This window comes from Symphalangus syndactylus, chromosome 5 (genome assembly GCF_028878055.3).
Source record: "Symphalangus syndactylus isolate Jambi chromosome 5, NHGRI_mSymSyn1-v2.1_pri, whole genome shotgun sequence".
In the NCBI taxonomy this organism is placed as follows: Eukaryota; Metazoa; Chordata; class Mammalia; order Primates; family Hylobatidae; genus Symphalangus; species Symphalangus syndactylus.
In genome coordinates, this window is record NC_072427.2 from 88,919,876 (window position 1) to 88,934,484 (window position 14,609).

General features: G+C 49.0%; 1 protein-coding gene and 1 long non-coding RNA gene across 12 annotated transcripts in view; one reads left to right on the forward strand and one right to left on the reverse strand.

Moving 5' to 3' along the window:
- Positions 1-9,304, reverse strand: part of MX1 (MX dynamin like GTPase 1) — a 36,795-nt gene extending 27,491 nt beyond the window's left edge. For 2 of the 11 annotated variants that reach the window (XM_063639252.1, XM_063639254.1), the window contains exons 1-5: positions 9,197-9,304; positions 8,154-8,262; positions 7,590-7,702; positions 4,861-4,936; positions 3,222-3,347 (exon numbers count right to left, since the gene is read on the reverse strand). In XM_063639252.1, coding sequence (XP_063495322.1) covers positions 3,222-3,326 — 105 coding nt within the window. In that variant the 5' untranslated portion in view covers positions 3,327-3,347; positions 4,861-4,936; positions 7,590-7,702; positions 8,154-8,262; positions 9,197-9,304. Of the gene's footprint in view, positions 1-3,221; positions 3,367-4,860; positions 4,937-7,589; positions 7,703-8,153; positions 8,263-8,715; positions 8,905-9,062 lie in introns of those variants that run through there. The other 9 variants (XM_063639253.1, XM_055279742.2, XM_055279749.2 and 6 more) reach the window with 9 other exon arrangements.
- Positions 9,262-11,086, forward strand: LOC134736645 (uncharacterized). The gene is made up of 2 exons (XR_010120768.1): positions 9,262-9,564; positions 10,532-11,086. It is a non-coding gene; the product is annotated as an uncharacterized lncRNA (long non-coding RNA).
- Positions 11,087-14,609: the final 3,523 nt, after the last annotated feature.

Sequence of the window (14,609 nt, forward strand, 5' to 3'; positions counted from 1 at the left end):
TTACTGGAATCCCCACAAGAGAGTGGAAGAGAGACAGAAAAAAATATTTGAAGAAATAATACATACAATTCCCTCAAACTTAATGAAAACCATAAACCGAAAGATCCCAGAAACTCAACAAACATTAAGCACAGCAAACATAAACATCATCAAGCCATAAGAGAGTCAAATTGCTCAAAACCAGTAATAAAGAGAAAATGTTAGGAGCAGCCAGAAAATGATATAGTGTGAGCAGAGGAACACAAATGAGAAATCTGCTGTCAATCTTATCAGAAGCAGTAATAAGTGAGAAGACAGTGAAGCAGTATTTTTAAAGTACTGAAAAACACTGTCAACCTAGAATTCCATACCCAGCAAAAATATCTTTTAAAAATGAAGGCAAAACAAAGACCTTTTTAGCCATTCAAAAGCTTAACTAATTCATTACCAGCAGACCTGCACTACAGGAAATGTTAAAGAAGTTCTTCAGGTAGAAGGAAAACGATACTGAACGGAAATCTGGATCTATACAAAGGAGTCTATACTAGAAGGGGTAACTACTACACTTTTTCCTTTCCTTTGCTATCTTTATTTAAAAGATAATTGAATGTTTGAACATCAATAATAACAATTTATTGTGGGGTTTAGGATGTATGTAAAAGATGCATGATAGAAATAGTATGAAGGCTCAGAGCAGAGAGATGGAAGTACACTGTTCTAAGGTTCTTGCACTATACATGAAGTGACAGACTATCACTTGAAGGTTGACTTATTAAGTTAAAGATATATACTATAAACACCAAGAGTTATACTTAATAAGACAACAAAGGAGACATGATGGAATCGTAAAAAATAATCCAAAAGAAGGCAGAAAAAGACGAAAAGGGGAATGGAGAACAGATGGGACAAATAGAAAACAAATAGCAAGATGATATTCTCAAACCTAATTATCTTACCAGTCACATTAAATAGAAATGATCTAAATATTCTTAGTCAAAATGAGTTTGAAAAAGAAGAACAAAGTCAGAGGACTAGCATTACCTAATTTCCGTAATTACTATAAAACTAAAGTAATCAAAACTGTGAAGTACTTGCATAAAAACAGAGAAAGCAGCAGACTTCACACTCGGTCCTGCCCACCTACCAGCAGCTGGGTGCAATTTTCCAAATGTGGGCTGATTGGGGTTCAGGAAGAAAATATAAGAAAATCATTTTATCTTTTACCTCTTTCTAATGACTATTTTTGTGCATGCTTCATCATAGACAAACGTTTTTACTAGAATAACTTCTTTATATCAGGACAATAAGCTATTCATATTTGGGGTTAGATGATTCTTTGTTGCAGGGGCTACCCTACACATTGTAGGAGGTTTAGCCAAATACCTGGCCTCTATTCACTATTCACCCTGAATTGTGACAACCAAGATGTCTCTAGACCTGGCCACAAGTTCCAGGGAGCAAAATGGGCCCTGACTGAGAAAGAACCACAGCCTTGCCAAATGCATGAATACAATTGGTAGCCTCGGTCTTAGTTCACCTTATAACTTTTTGTTTTGTTTTCATTTATTTATACTATCTATTTACAAAAGTGTGTCAAACATAATAAAGCAAATATGCATGTACCAACCACTTGGGTTAAGAACACAAACACTCCCAGTACTTAGGACATTGCACACACCTCCCTGGGTCAACTCCTTCACCTCCAGAGGGTCCCTCTATCCTGAGGCTTGCAATCATCACATCCTTGCCTTTCTTTATAGTTTTGCCACCTGTATGTTTTTCCCACAATGGTATATTGCCTATTGCTGCCTGTTTGGGAATTTTATATAAGGGGAATCATTTTGTATATTTCCTGTAACTTGATTCTTTGGTTCAACATTGTTCATTTGATGCAGTCATTTTGATACCTGGAACTCCAGTTCATTCCTTTTTACTACTGTATAGAATTCTGCTACTTGAATGTACCACACTCCCAGTATCCATTCCACCATGACAGGCACGTAGACAGGCTCTGGGTTTTGCTGTTATAAACAGTGCTGCTATGCATATGGCTCCCAGGGGGATGTGCAAGAGTTTACACATGGTCCTTAAGGTCCGGCACGCAGCAGAATCACCTGGAGAGCCTGGTAAAGCACAGGGGGTGGGCCCTGCCCCAGAGTGTCCAATTCACCAGGTCTAAGAGTGGGAGGAGGGGCTGCTCATTTGCATTTCAATCAACTTCCCAGGTGATGCTAATGGGCTGGGCTGGGGGCCACACTTTGAGAACCACAGTCTATCCCCAGAAGTGGAACTGCCAGATCACAAGACACACTCTGTTCTCCTTGACTGGAAAAGGCCAAGCTGCTTCCAAAGCAGGCAAGTATGAGTGGGTGAGAGTTCCCCTGGCTCCACACCCTGACACCCTGACATAATTACATCTCTTACAGCCAGACGAGAGATGCACCAGGGAGGGAAATGCAGAAAAACGTAAACAGTGGCATCAGGGTGGTGGAAAGGTGGTGGTTCCCTGTATTTTTCTAAATGCTTCAATGTTTTTTAAATATTGTTTGAAAAATTGTTTAAAATTGCCTAGGAAAACAGAGCCAGCCTGAAACAGACCAGTGATCCATGGTAATAAGAAACTGAGCACTCTGAGTACCGGGACACTCCCTGCACTTACTCCTCTCAGCCATATAAAGCAAAGACCATTATTCTCATTTTAGATATGGAAAACCAGGCTTATAACAGGTGGAATAACTACCCACGATCACACAGCTGAGGGTGTCAGCGTCGGGACCAACTCAGGTTGGACTGATTCCAGGGGTCATGATTGGTTCTCACCAAAAATATGTCTTGATTCTGGGCAAAAAATGCACCACATGGCTTCCCTACAGAGATAATATCTTAATGATGCCCCAGGGTTTGTAGCTTGAGACTGAATCATGATGTGAGCAGGAAAAACAAACCTAGCACTCCTTGAACCCAGGGCCTGGGCCAATTCCTTCTAGCATAGATGAGCTGAACCCATCAACAGCTCAGCCAGTGTCCCCAACCCCAGCAGCACCTCCACCCATGGTGAGCTAAGGCAACGAGTCTACATATGATTGTAAGCTGGCAAGTAGAGGGTCAGGATCTGAGTCCTGGCACAGGAGAGGCGAGAGAGCAGGCATCTCTGGGCAGCAGTGGTACCACTGTAGAAAAGGGTGGCCTCAAATGGGCATGGCTCATGTCACATGGATAGTGACTTTCAGAGAGCAACTTACCAAGCGCGGATTTTTCTGGGCCACATTATCATCTCCATTCAGTAATAGAGGGTGGGATGCAGCAGCTGGATCAGCTTTTGCGATGTCCACTTCGGAAAGAACCATCTTCCTTCTTTGCAAAGTAAGCTTAAAACAAAGCAGATGCCTATTGAACAGATAAGCAGCTGTGTGCATTCAACCATGGAACCAAACCCACCACCAGAAGGGAAGGCCCCTGGAGGTGGGGACTCTGACTAGTTTTTCATGGTGATGTCCCCAGAGCGTAGAAGAGTGCCTGGGACACAGTGTGTGCTCACTGGCTCTTTATTCACGGAAAGAGAAACAGAGGGACCTAAAGAAGCCAAGGGCAGATGAAGACAAACGCTGCCTCCCTGCTCAAGGCGCTTCAAGAATATCCCTCTAGGCCGGGCCCCAGGGCTCACGCCTGTAATCTCAGCACTTTGGGAGGCCGAGGCAGGTGGATCATGAGGTCAGGAGTTCAATACCACCTGGCCAAGATGGCCAACATGGTAAAACTCGTCTCTACTAAAAATACAAAAATATTAGCCAGGCATGGTGGTGGGCACCTGTAATCCCAACTACTCAGGAGACTGAGGCAAAGAATTGCTTGAACCCGGCAGGCAGAGGATGCAGTTAGCTGAGATCACGCCACTGCACCCCAGTCTGGGCGACAGAGCAAGACTCTGTCTCAGAAAAAGATAGAATATGCCTCTGTTCCCCAAAAGATTTTTCTAAAACTATCTCCTGTCATAATTTTAGGTGGAACTTGAAAAATGTTTTCAGCATAAATTTGAATAGTTGCAAAGGATACAACTTCTGATGCAGTTGTAATACAATTAAAAAGTTTACATTTAAAGGCTGGGCGCGGTAGCTCATGCCTGTATCCTAGCACTTTGGGAGACCAAGGCAAGTGGATCACCTGAGGTCAGGAGTTCGAAGCAAGCTTGGCCAACATAGTGAAACCCCATCTCTACTAAAAATACAAAAATTAGCTGGAAGTGGTGGTGCGTGTCTGTAGTCCCAGCTAATTGGGAGGTGAGGCAGGAGAATCACTTGAACCTGGGAGGTGAAGGTTGCAGTGAGCCGAGATCGCATCACTGCACTCCAGCCTGGGCGACAGAGCGAGACCCCGTCTTAAAAACAACAAACAAAAATTTTACATTTAAAAATAAAATTGTTATAGAACTGTTTCCAATGTAGCCAAGAGAATCCAAATATTATGGTAATTTGATACCCAAACCTTTAGTTTAAAACACTGCACTCCAGCCTGGGTGACAGAACAAGACTCCGTCTCAAAAAAAAAAAAAAAAAAAAAAAAAACCGTGTGAGCTCTAAATCTTTTAATCTTTTATGCTCTTTCTTTTGATCATCAATTTCATATTTTCATTCTTTTATTCCCACAAATGGGGGAAATGAAACGTCATTCATTTTACTCTTGAAAGCGTGTAACTGACTGCCTTATACTTGTCTGCCTTACAAATACACATGTATGTATTTGAAATTCATTTTTTAAATGTTGTAGGACAAGTGCCTAAATATGAAATTTTACAGTGTCTAATAATCTTGGATAAAAGTAACTGAAAATCTTTCTCCTATGACTCAAAATAAATGTTATAGAAAATAGCACGCACCAACTTACCTCCAATATACGTTCCTTCAAATAAAAGTAACGTCAACAAGTTAAATGGTATCACAGAGTTGTTCTCCTGCACCTCCTTGAAATCAAGCAAAGTGTACAAGTAAGACCCAAACCCGCGGAGCACCCGAGAGTACCCACCCACCCAGTCCCATTCCCAAGGCTGAGAACCGTGCAAGTGCAGGAGGGGTGTGCTCTGAAGCCGATTCCAATTTCCCAGAATCCTTTTCCTATGTTTTGACTATTTTAACTATTTTAATAGATGGATAAAGCACAGAGCTTTGCTGCAAATCTGCTGCCTGGATCAATAATATGTAAGGATGCTCTCCTTGCAGGAATCTCCCCCGAGAGCCACGTGATCTTTGTCAGTACCATGAGGGTTGAAGGGATAAGTTGTTAAAACAAAACTCATCACCCCTGCCTGTCACCCTGCTCTGTAACATATCTAGCTGCACACCTGAGCCAACGCCCTTTCTCCTGTCACACTGGAGTTCACAGAAACGCCCCTGTCAGGAAGGTTGGGAAGCGCTGCCATGAGTTCATGCTGCCTTGGCTAAAGAACACGTCCCCGACACCAATACTTAAAACTATCCTTTTCTGTCTCCCTTCCCCAGGTTTACACACTTCCAGGGCAGGCACCCTTGCTTGATTTGGAAGGGAAGAAAGGGATGTATTCCTTTTTTTTTTTTTTGAGACAGTCTCGCTTTGTCACCAGGCTGGAGTGCAGTGGCATGATCTTGGCTCACTGCAACCTCCACCTCCTGGATTCAAGCAATTCTCCTGCCTCAGCCTCCCAAGTAGCTGGGACTACAGGCACACGCCACCAGACCTGACTAGTTTTTTTGTATTTTTTTAGTAGAGATGGGGTCTCACAGTGTTAGCCAGGATGGACTCAATCTCCTGACCTTGTAATCCGCCCATCTCTTTTGTCAGGTAGGAGTGGGATGGTTATAAAAGGCAACCCATTGTAAACAGTACTCACGGAGTCTGACAATCTGGGAATTTATTCCCTAAAAGTCCCATGCCTTTGGAAAGACTTCATGTGCCCAGGGCATCCCAGGCTCGATATCAAACACCACCACTTCATCTGCCTCTCAGGAGTACCAGTCTTCTGGGCTATGGTTGCCTCAGTTGGCGTTTTTGCAGCCAGATAAGGAGCATCATTGAGACCAAGACTTGTACCTCATGACCACGGGTTCCACTCGATCAGCTGAAACAGGACTTGGTGAGTAGATTCCCTTCCCTAATTTGCTCCATAAAATGAGATTCTCTGAAAGCTAAACCTTATGGGTTTTGTCTGTAAACCATAAACGTTCGTACCTTTCCCTGATCATTCGGAACATCAGTTTGGATTTCAGGGGCAGGGCAATCTCGGGAGTTCAAACCGGTTTCTTACTCCTCCATGGAACTCGGCATCCAGCTGCAGTCTTCAAACTGAACTGAGTGCAGGCACCAGTTCTGGCCTTGGAAGAGCCAAGAGGTGGCGACTCCTAGCTCTCCATCCCAAATTGCTCCTAAAATGTCTTGGCTGCACCCTGTGTTTGGAGAGGAGGCTGCAGGGTTCCAGCCCTCCATCCACTCGCTACTGCACAGCCCCACTGGTCAGAGCCTGAGGTGTTAGGTGGCGTGGATGGGGTTATGCACCAGGCTCTTCTCACATCCTGAGCAACTGCCCCTGTGCAGGGGCTTCCTTCCGTCCCTGCCCAGGGCAGGTTTGTGCCCATGAAACATAATAATGACTTGTGACCCTAATGTCTCAAAATGGAGGCACTCATATTGGGTGGCATTAAGCCTATAGTAAGCTTTTTTCTTTAGAAACAATAAACATACGTGTTTCTCACTTTCGCTCACAGGAAAGGGGTTTTTCTTCAAAGTGGTAAGCATGTGTGTGGTAGACTAAGGGGATGAGGGAACACTTTCTGTGGCCCAATGCCTCCAGAGATCCCAGTGGATAAGGACCCAGTGGCACGCACACTTGTGGAGGATCGCAAAAGCAGCAAGGGACTGGCAACGTCTGAAGCATTTTCGGAATCTTGGCAGTGAGATTTCTGAAAGCTTCTTCCTGACTTTGGCAGCTGGGCAGCCCAGGACGAGGCCCCTGGGGGGACAGATTTCCCTCCACCACCAAGCACTAGAGAGGGACTTCTGGACTCCCTGGAGTGGCTGTCAGTTGGCTGGCCTCCGGAGCCTCCACTGTGGGTCCTTACCCTAATCACTCCCTTTAATCATTGTACTGTGAATGTCTGCTCAATTGTGTGTGTGAATCTCTCACAATAAATCCTGAATTTGAGAATCACTCATTGCCTACTGGGTCATCCTGAAACCTTTTGGGAAAGTGAAAGTTAGCACACAGGTGGAGGAAACCCGGTTAACATAACAACTAAAATGAACCTGACTGGGTGCAGTGGCTCGTGCCTGTAATCCCAGTACTTTGGGAAGCCAAGGCGGGTGGATTGCTTGAGGCCAGGAATTTGAAACCAGCCTGGCCAACATGGTGAAATGCTGTCTCTACTAAACACATACAAATTAGCTAGGTGTGGTGATGTGTGCCTGTAATCCCAGCTACTCAGGAGACTGAGGCACCAGAATCGCCTGAATCCGGGAGGCGGGGGTTGCAGTGAGCTGAGATGGCGCCACTGCACTCCAGCCTGGGCGACAGAGTGAGACCTTGTCTCAAAAGAAAGAAAGAAAGAAAAAAAAGAACCCAATGACCCACTTCATTTCTGCTGTACCTTGGAATGGTGGCTGGATGGCGGTGTTCTCCACTCCAGATTTCAGGGAAGGGGAGTTTTCCTGTAGCCTTCAGACCCAGAACCGATCTCCCAGCAGTGTGGCCACAGAATTCCTGCAATGAGGGTAAAGGTGGCATCCAGGGTTGTCAGGGGGTTTCTCTCCTTGTGGTGAAGCTTCCTCAGGTCAGACCCCATAGAGGAGCAGGGATGGGAGGTAGGATTCAGCCCCCTTCCTCTCCCAAAAGCCCTAATAAGGACCACCTACTGCCTACGTTCTAGGAAATGCCCAAGATGCAAGCGTCTACACTTCCCAAACATAATCCAGTCTAGTTTTTTCTTTTTTTATATACTTTTAAGTTCTGGGGTACATGTGCAGAACGTGCAGGTTTGTTACATAGGTATACATGTGCCAATCCAGTCTAGTTTTAAAACTAACTCTTGCAGGACTGACATTCACCTTTTCTTCTGAAAGCGTTTTTCCCCTCAAACCCCGCTGGCATTTAAATTTGTTATGAATAAAAGAGAGAACATCTTGCACTTTAGACCAAATGCACTGCTACCTACCAAAGCCCCTGAGCTGGGTGAGCAGGTGGGCGGCAAGGGAGCGAGGGAGGCAGTGGGAGGCGTGTCCACCGCGAAACTGGGATTCCTGGCCGGCAACTGCGGTCCAAGGCTGAAAGATGACACAGCCATTTTAGGAGCCCTTTAGGACTGACACCGGGGGTGGAGGTAGAGGCGTGGTTAGTATCACTGGACTCTACTTCCCAATAACAAACGCGATTTAAAATTTGACCAAATAACTTGGGCCATCCCAATTGCCCAGCTCGGCAGTCACCCGCTGTGAGTGTTGGTGGGGTGGGAGCGCAGGTCTCAGCTGTGCCCGGGCTCCTTCTGCCACCTCCGGGACTGTCCTGCCTCCCTTCGTCCACCGCACCCACTCCACGATCCCGGCCAACTACGATGGACCCCGAGGGTGCGTCAGCCCCACGCGCCGGGGAGGCCCCAGGCATGGCATCCACTGGGGCGGTGGCGGGGAACAGCGGGCAGGGGTCTTCCCGCGCATGCCCCATCTCGGCCCAGCTCGGAACCCCCTTTATTCAGCAGGATCGGCGAGAACTCCTTGAACCTTCCCTCCCCGGCGACCTCCGCACTCTGACTTGGGTTTGCTTTCGCGCGTTCGCAGGAAATAGAAGTCGACGGAAAGCGGTGGTCGGCGTTCGGGTGGGCTTGTGGCCCGCGCAGCCGTGGATCTGAAAGTTTCCCGGCGCCCTTCCCCGCTTACTAGAGTCCCTCGGAGACCTCCCCCGAGCCCCGTCCCCCACCCCTTCCCAACCTCTCCTGCAGGAAGGCCGCGGGTTAGGGGGATGTTTCTGATGAGTCATCAGGAGCCTGGGCAGCCTGGTGGGAATCAGAATCAGGCGTGCTCCGAGCCCGCCCATCACCGCCCTTGCTATGATTATCATTGTTAGTTACTAGCAGCCGAGAAGGTGCCCCCGCCGTGCCCGTGCTCCGGAGCGCTAGTCTCCGCCACGAACGCCGCTCTCCCAATGCCCTTCTCCGCGCTCCTAGCGCGGTTACTGGGCACTGGCCCCAGAAGCGACACTCACCGGTCCCCGCGCAGTGCAGAAGTGCGGCCTCCGCTCTCGCTCCGCCGCTTTTACTCCGCGCCCAGCCCCGCCCCGCGCCGCGAAGAAATGAAACTCACAGACCCTGTGCTGAGGGCGGCTCCGGGCGCAGAAACGAAACCTAGCTCCTGGCCCCGCTCCTGCAGCAGCTGCCTCCCGGGAACTCGCGGGAGACGCAGGTTCTCGGGCCCGAACCCAGGCCTGCTGAATCAGAAGCTCGTCTCATCAGGCCCGTCTGAGGATCAAGGTGCAACAGAGGCTCCCTAATGGCCCGGAGTCATCCAAGCCTGCACGTATCCTTGAACCTAGGCATGCCCTTGCCCCCGTCGGTTTTGAAAACAGATGCATTGGTAATTGGGGGTCTTCAGTTCCCTCCCAGGGCTCACTGGGATGATCCCAGCACCAGCAGGGACTACCAGGCATTGTGTGCCAATGGCTGCAGAGCCCCTCTTGTCCCGAACTCCGTCCAGCACTCCCACCCCTAACCAGACGCACCCATATCATCTTCCTCCTTTCCCGTTTCCCCTTGCCCACTTCTAGGCCTCCCTGGAGTCTGGCTCATCTGGTCTCTCCAGGGTGGAAACGGGTGTGTGGAAGGAAAATAAAATAAATAAAATAGTAATAATAAAGCTTAAAATAATAAACATAACATAGGTAATAGTTAACATTTAGTATAAGCTATTTAGAAGTAGCACATAGGCTAAAATTTTAAGCAACCCCTCCCAGCATTGTAACGAGTTGCAGATGCAAGCTTATCTCGAAAGCTTATCACCCGCCTCCGGACCCCAGCCTCCAACTCTAGTCCAGCTTGGATGATGACTAGTCAGTATAACTAAATCGCCAGTTTCCTCAGAATTGTCATGGGTTAAGTGATTTACTGTCTTTGTCTGAAACCTGTATCCTACCTTGTTTTTCCCATCTCAAACGACATATAAGCAAGCTGCTTTCTTTGTTGGGGTTGGCAGCCATTTTGGGCATGAGCCTGCTGTCGGCCCGAATTAAAAGTTCTCTTTTGGCCGGGCGCGGTGGCTCACGCTTGTAATCCCAGCACTTTGGGAGGCCGAGGCGGGCGGATCACGAGGTCAGGAGATCGAGACCACGGTGAAACCCCGTCTCTACTAAAAAATACAAAAAAAATTAGCCGGGCGTGGTGGCGGGCGCCTGTAGTCCCAGCTACTCAGAGAGGCTGAGGCAGGAGAATGGCGGGAACCCGGGAGGCGGAGCTTGCAGTGAGCCGAGATTGCGCCACTGCACTCCAGCCTGGGCGACAGAGCGAGACTCCGTCTCAAAAAAAAAGTTCTCTTTTGGTCTCCACAGGTCTCTTTGTCTTCCTTGGCTAGAGTTTTACTGGAACGGATGAAAGGGGTTGGGGAGGGCTGCGTCAAGCAGACCCATGGGTGGCCCTCCCTTTGGGAGCTCCCATTCCTGACTCACTGGCTGTGACTGGGAGACGGCATTTCCCTTTGGGAGCGGTTGGTGTCAGGCCCCTGAGCCCAAGTCAAGCCGTCGCATCCCCTGTGACTTACACGTATACATCCAGATGGCCTGAAGTAACTGAAGATCCACAAAAGAAGTAAAAATAGCCTTAACTGCTGACATTCCACCATTGTGATTTGTTCCTGCCCCACCCTAACTGATCAATGTACTTTGTAATCTCCCCCACCCTTAAGAAGGTTCTTTGTAATTCTCCCTACCCTTGAGAAGGTACTTTGAGAGATCCGCCCTCTGCCCCCCAAAACATTGCTCCTAACTCCACTGCCTATCCCAAAACCTATAAGAAGTAATGATAATCCACCACCCTTTGCTGACTCTCTTTTCGGACTCAGCCCACCTGCACCCAGGTGAAATAAACAGCCATGTTGCTCACACAAAGCCTGTCTGGTGGTCTTTTCACACGGACGTGCATGAAAGTTGGCACCCTACCTCCATTCTCCTTAGCTCAGCTCATAGTCCCTTACAAGCCCCCACTAAAGACTTCCATGATTAGTGAAAGAGTGACGCTCAGACTTAAGACCACGGCACACCGGCTCGGCCAAGAGATCTTTATTGGAGGCGGCAGGCTAGGCAGGGCAGGAGAGAGAGAGAGAGAGAGAGCGGTGGGGGGTTTGCTTCTTTTATGCTCAGGAGGGCTGCGTGGATGTTTGTGATTGGTTGGGGTGGGGCTTAGAGCGAGGCGAGAAAAACACCTCTCTCTGATTGGTTTTTCCTTTGGTGGGCTTGCATTGAGGAAGAAGAACCTGGAACCAGCGCCATTAGGGTGCTCTAGTTACCTAACAATTAGGAAGGGTCACCCCCAACCAACCCCAAGGCCCAGAACCTGCCCCAGCTTTAGGTCCTGGGGTCGGGGGAAACCTGGTTCGAATCAAATTCAATACTGTTGCACCTACAAGACAGGGAGGAGCCCCCCAGCCTGCTCCCTGTGCTGAAGTCTATTTTGCTTTGCAGGATCCACTCCTAGGGCTGGGCAACCCCATCCAAGGGGTTCTTCATCCAAGGCGTTCATCCAAGGGGAACACAAATTCTCCCAGGAATTAGCGATGACCTCACCTCAACACACACACACACACACACACACACACACACACACTCAACCCCTCTGGGCCTGTTACTTCCTAGTCAAGAACCCAGGCAACAGCACATCCTGAGGGGCTGTGAGCAGACGGGGCTGATGCTTACTGAAGCAGGAACAGTGCCTTGGGAACCCAGGGTAGGTGTGAGCAGAGCTGGCACTCATGTGAACAGAGACTTCACTCTGGGTGATGCTGCTGCTGCTTCCAACAGCGGGAGGCTTCCCCTAAGGCCCTTGTTCACGAACAAAATCAGAAAGAGCTGCAGGCAACTGATAACCAGATAGAGGCACAGCCTCAGCCAGGGTAGGACCCGGAAGGGCAGTGAGGCGCCCTGCCCAGGAAACACAGCACACATAGCTCACTCCCAGTTGCTGCAATGCCTCCTTAAGTTTTAAAGCCCTAGGCATTTCCTTTGCCCACCCCAGTCCCTCCCTGGCCTTAGATTTTGGTGCTTCATTGCCTCTAATATGCATATGATATGGCAGGGCCCTGGGGAGTATAGGTGGTTGTTTTGGGGTGTAATTCAGCAGTCATACAATAATAGCTCATGTCTACTGAGCATGTAGTATGTGTTAGGTGTCAGTGAGAGGCAGGACTAGCTGGATTTCCTAGGCCGACTAAGAATCCCTAAGCCTAGCTGAGAAGGTGACCACATCCACCTTTAAACACAGGGCTTGCAACTTAGCTCACATCCAACCAATCAGGTAGTAAAGAGAGCTCACTAAAATACTAATTAGGCAAAAACAAGAAGTAAAGAAATAGCCAATCATCTATCACCTGAGAGCACAGGGGAAGGGACAGTGATGGAGATATAAACCCAGGCATTGGAGCCAGCAATGGCAACCCCCTTTGGGTTCCCTCCCTTTGTATGGGATATCTGTTTTCACTCTGTTAAATCTTGGAACTGCACACTCTTCTGGTCAGTGTTTGTTATGGCTGGAGCTGAGCTTTCACCTGCCATCCACCACTGCTGTTTGCCGCCATCACAGACCCGCCACTGATTTCCAACCCTCTGGATCTGGCAGGCTGTCCGCTGTGCTCCTGATCCAGCAAGGCACCCATTGCCGCTCCCGATCGGGCTAAAGGCTTGCCATTGTTCCTGCACGGCTAAGTGCCGGGTTCGTCCTAATGGAGAACACTCACCGCATGCCCCAAAATTCCATTCCTTGGAATCTGTGAGGCCAAGAACCCCAGGTCAGAGAACAAGAGGCTTGCCGCCATCTTGGAAGCCACCCGCCACCATCTTGGGAGCTCTAAAAACAAGGACCGCCCGGTAACATCAGCTAGAGGGACTCGTGTGCAATCACTCACCTTAACAGCCACCCTCCTGGAGTAGGATTATCACACCATGTTCTCCATGAGAAGACTGAGGCCTCAGGAGCTGGGTTCCATATTGGTAGAGCTATGGTTCCAATCCAGGTGATTATTCTCCAAACCTGTGCTCTTCAGCACCTCCTTGCTATGCTGAAATCAAGAGGCAGCTTCTGTACTTAGGAAGCTCACAACCTCCCACCTGAATTGCAGAGGATGTGCGTTCTATTAAACAAACGGCAGTTACTCTTTTTTTTTTTTCTACCAGTTAAGTTTCACACTCTTATACTTTGAGAATGGCCCTCTCTTCTTCCAGGCAACTTCTGATCCAGTCTCAGTCCCCCCGTTGCCATCCCTGAACTCAGCACCCAGGTCACACTCAGAGGCTTTGTTGATGCCCGTCCCTCTGCCAGGCTGCCCTCTGTCCACAGGCTCAAAGGGAAATTCATCTCCCCTGCCTGAAGTAAAGGAGTAACAGAATGGCTACTCCACAGAGCAACCCTGGAGGCTGCTGGCTGCCCATTTTTATGGTTATTCTTGATGATATGCTAAACGAGGGTGGATTATTCATGCCTCCCCTTTTTAGACCATATAGGGTAACTTCCTGACGTTGCCATGGCATTTGTAAACTGTCATGGCGCTGGTGGGAGTGTAAAAATGAGGACAACCACAGGTCACTCTCGTGGCCATCTCGGTTGTGCTGAGTTTTGACCAGCTTCTTTATTGCAACCTGTTTTATGAGCAAGGTCTTTATGACCTTTATGACCTTGTGCTGACTTCCTGTCTCACCCTGTGACTTAGAATACCTTTTCCGTCTGGGAATGCAGCCCAGTAGGTATCAGCCTCGTTTTAAGATGGAGTTGCTCTGGATGCGCCTCTGACAACAGGGATCTGTTTGGGAAAAGGAATGGCAGGGTTGATGGCTCAGTTCCCAGGCTCGATGTTTCCCTTGGCATAAGGAGTCTGGGGGTCCTGAGATGTTATTTTCTTTTGCACACCTGTCCTCCTCCAGGCCTAGGTGGACTTACGTGCCTGACACCACAGGCTCCTGGACAGGCAGGGCCCAGTGGAGCCTGGACTTGTGGCACTGGCCTGGCCTCTGCTACCAGGCTGAGGACCGGGTCAACCGGCAGCCCCAGGCCCACGCTGGGTGTCGCTGCACTTGGGATCCGGGCATGGCGTGGTTCGGTGCTTCTGGAATGAATGAATGGGGAATCTGAAGGCCGGCCCTGGTCCTGCAAACGCGGGCCTCGGGGTCCTCCATTGGGCTTACTTCTCCCTGCCCTCCCTGCCCCCATCGCGAATTTCCCAGACAATTCAGTTTCGGTTTCATTTCTGCTCCCTGGTTTCCAGAAAGGAAAAGTCAAATTGCAGGACTTCAGGCTTCAGAATCCAGGGGGCGGGGAAGAAGGGGGCGGTGCCACAAGGAGGGGCCGGTGTCGCTCACAAACACCACTCGCACCTCCCCCAGCCTGGACCCGGTTCTGCTGGGCCCGGGAGGCGGGTGGTCGCGG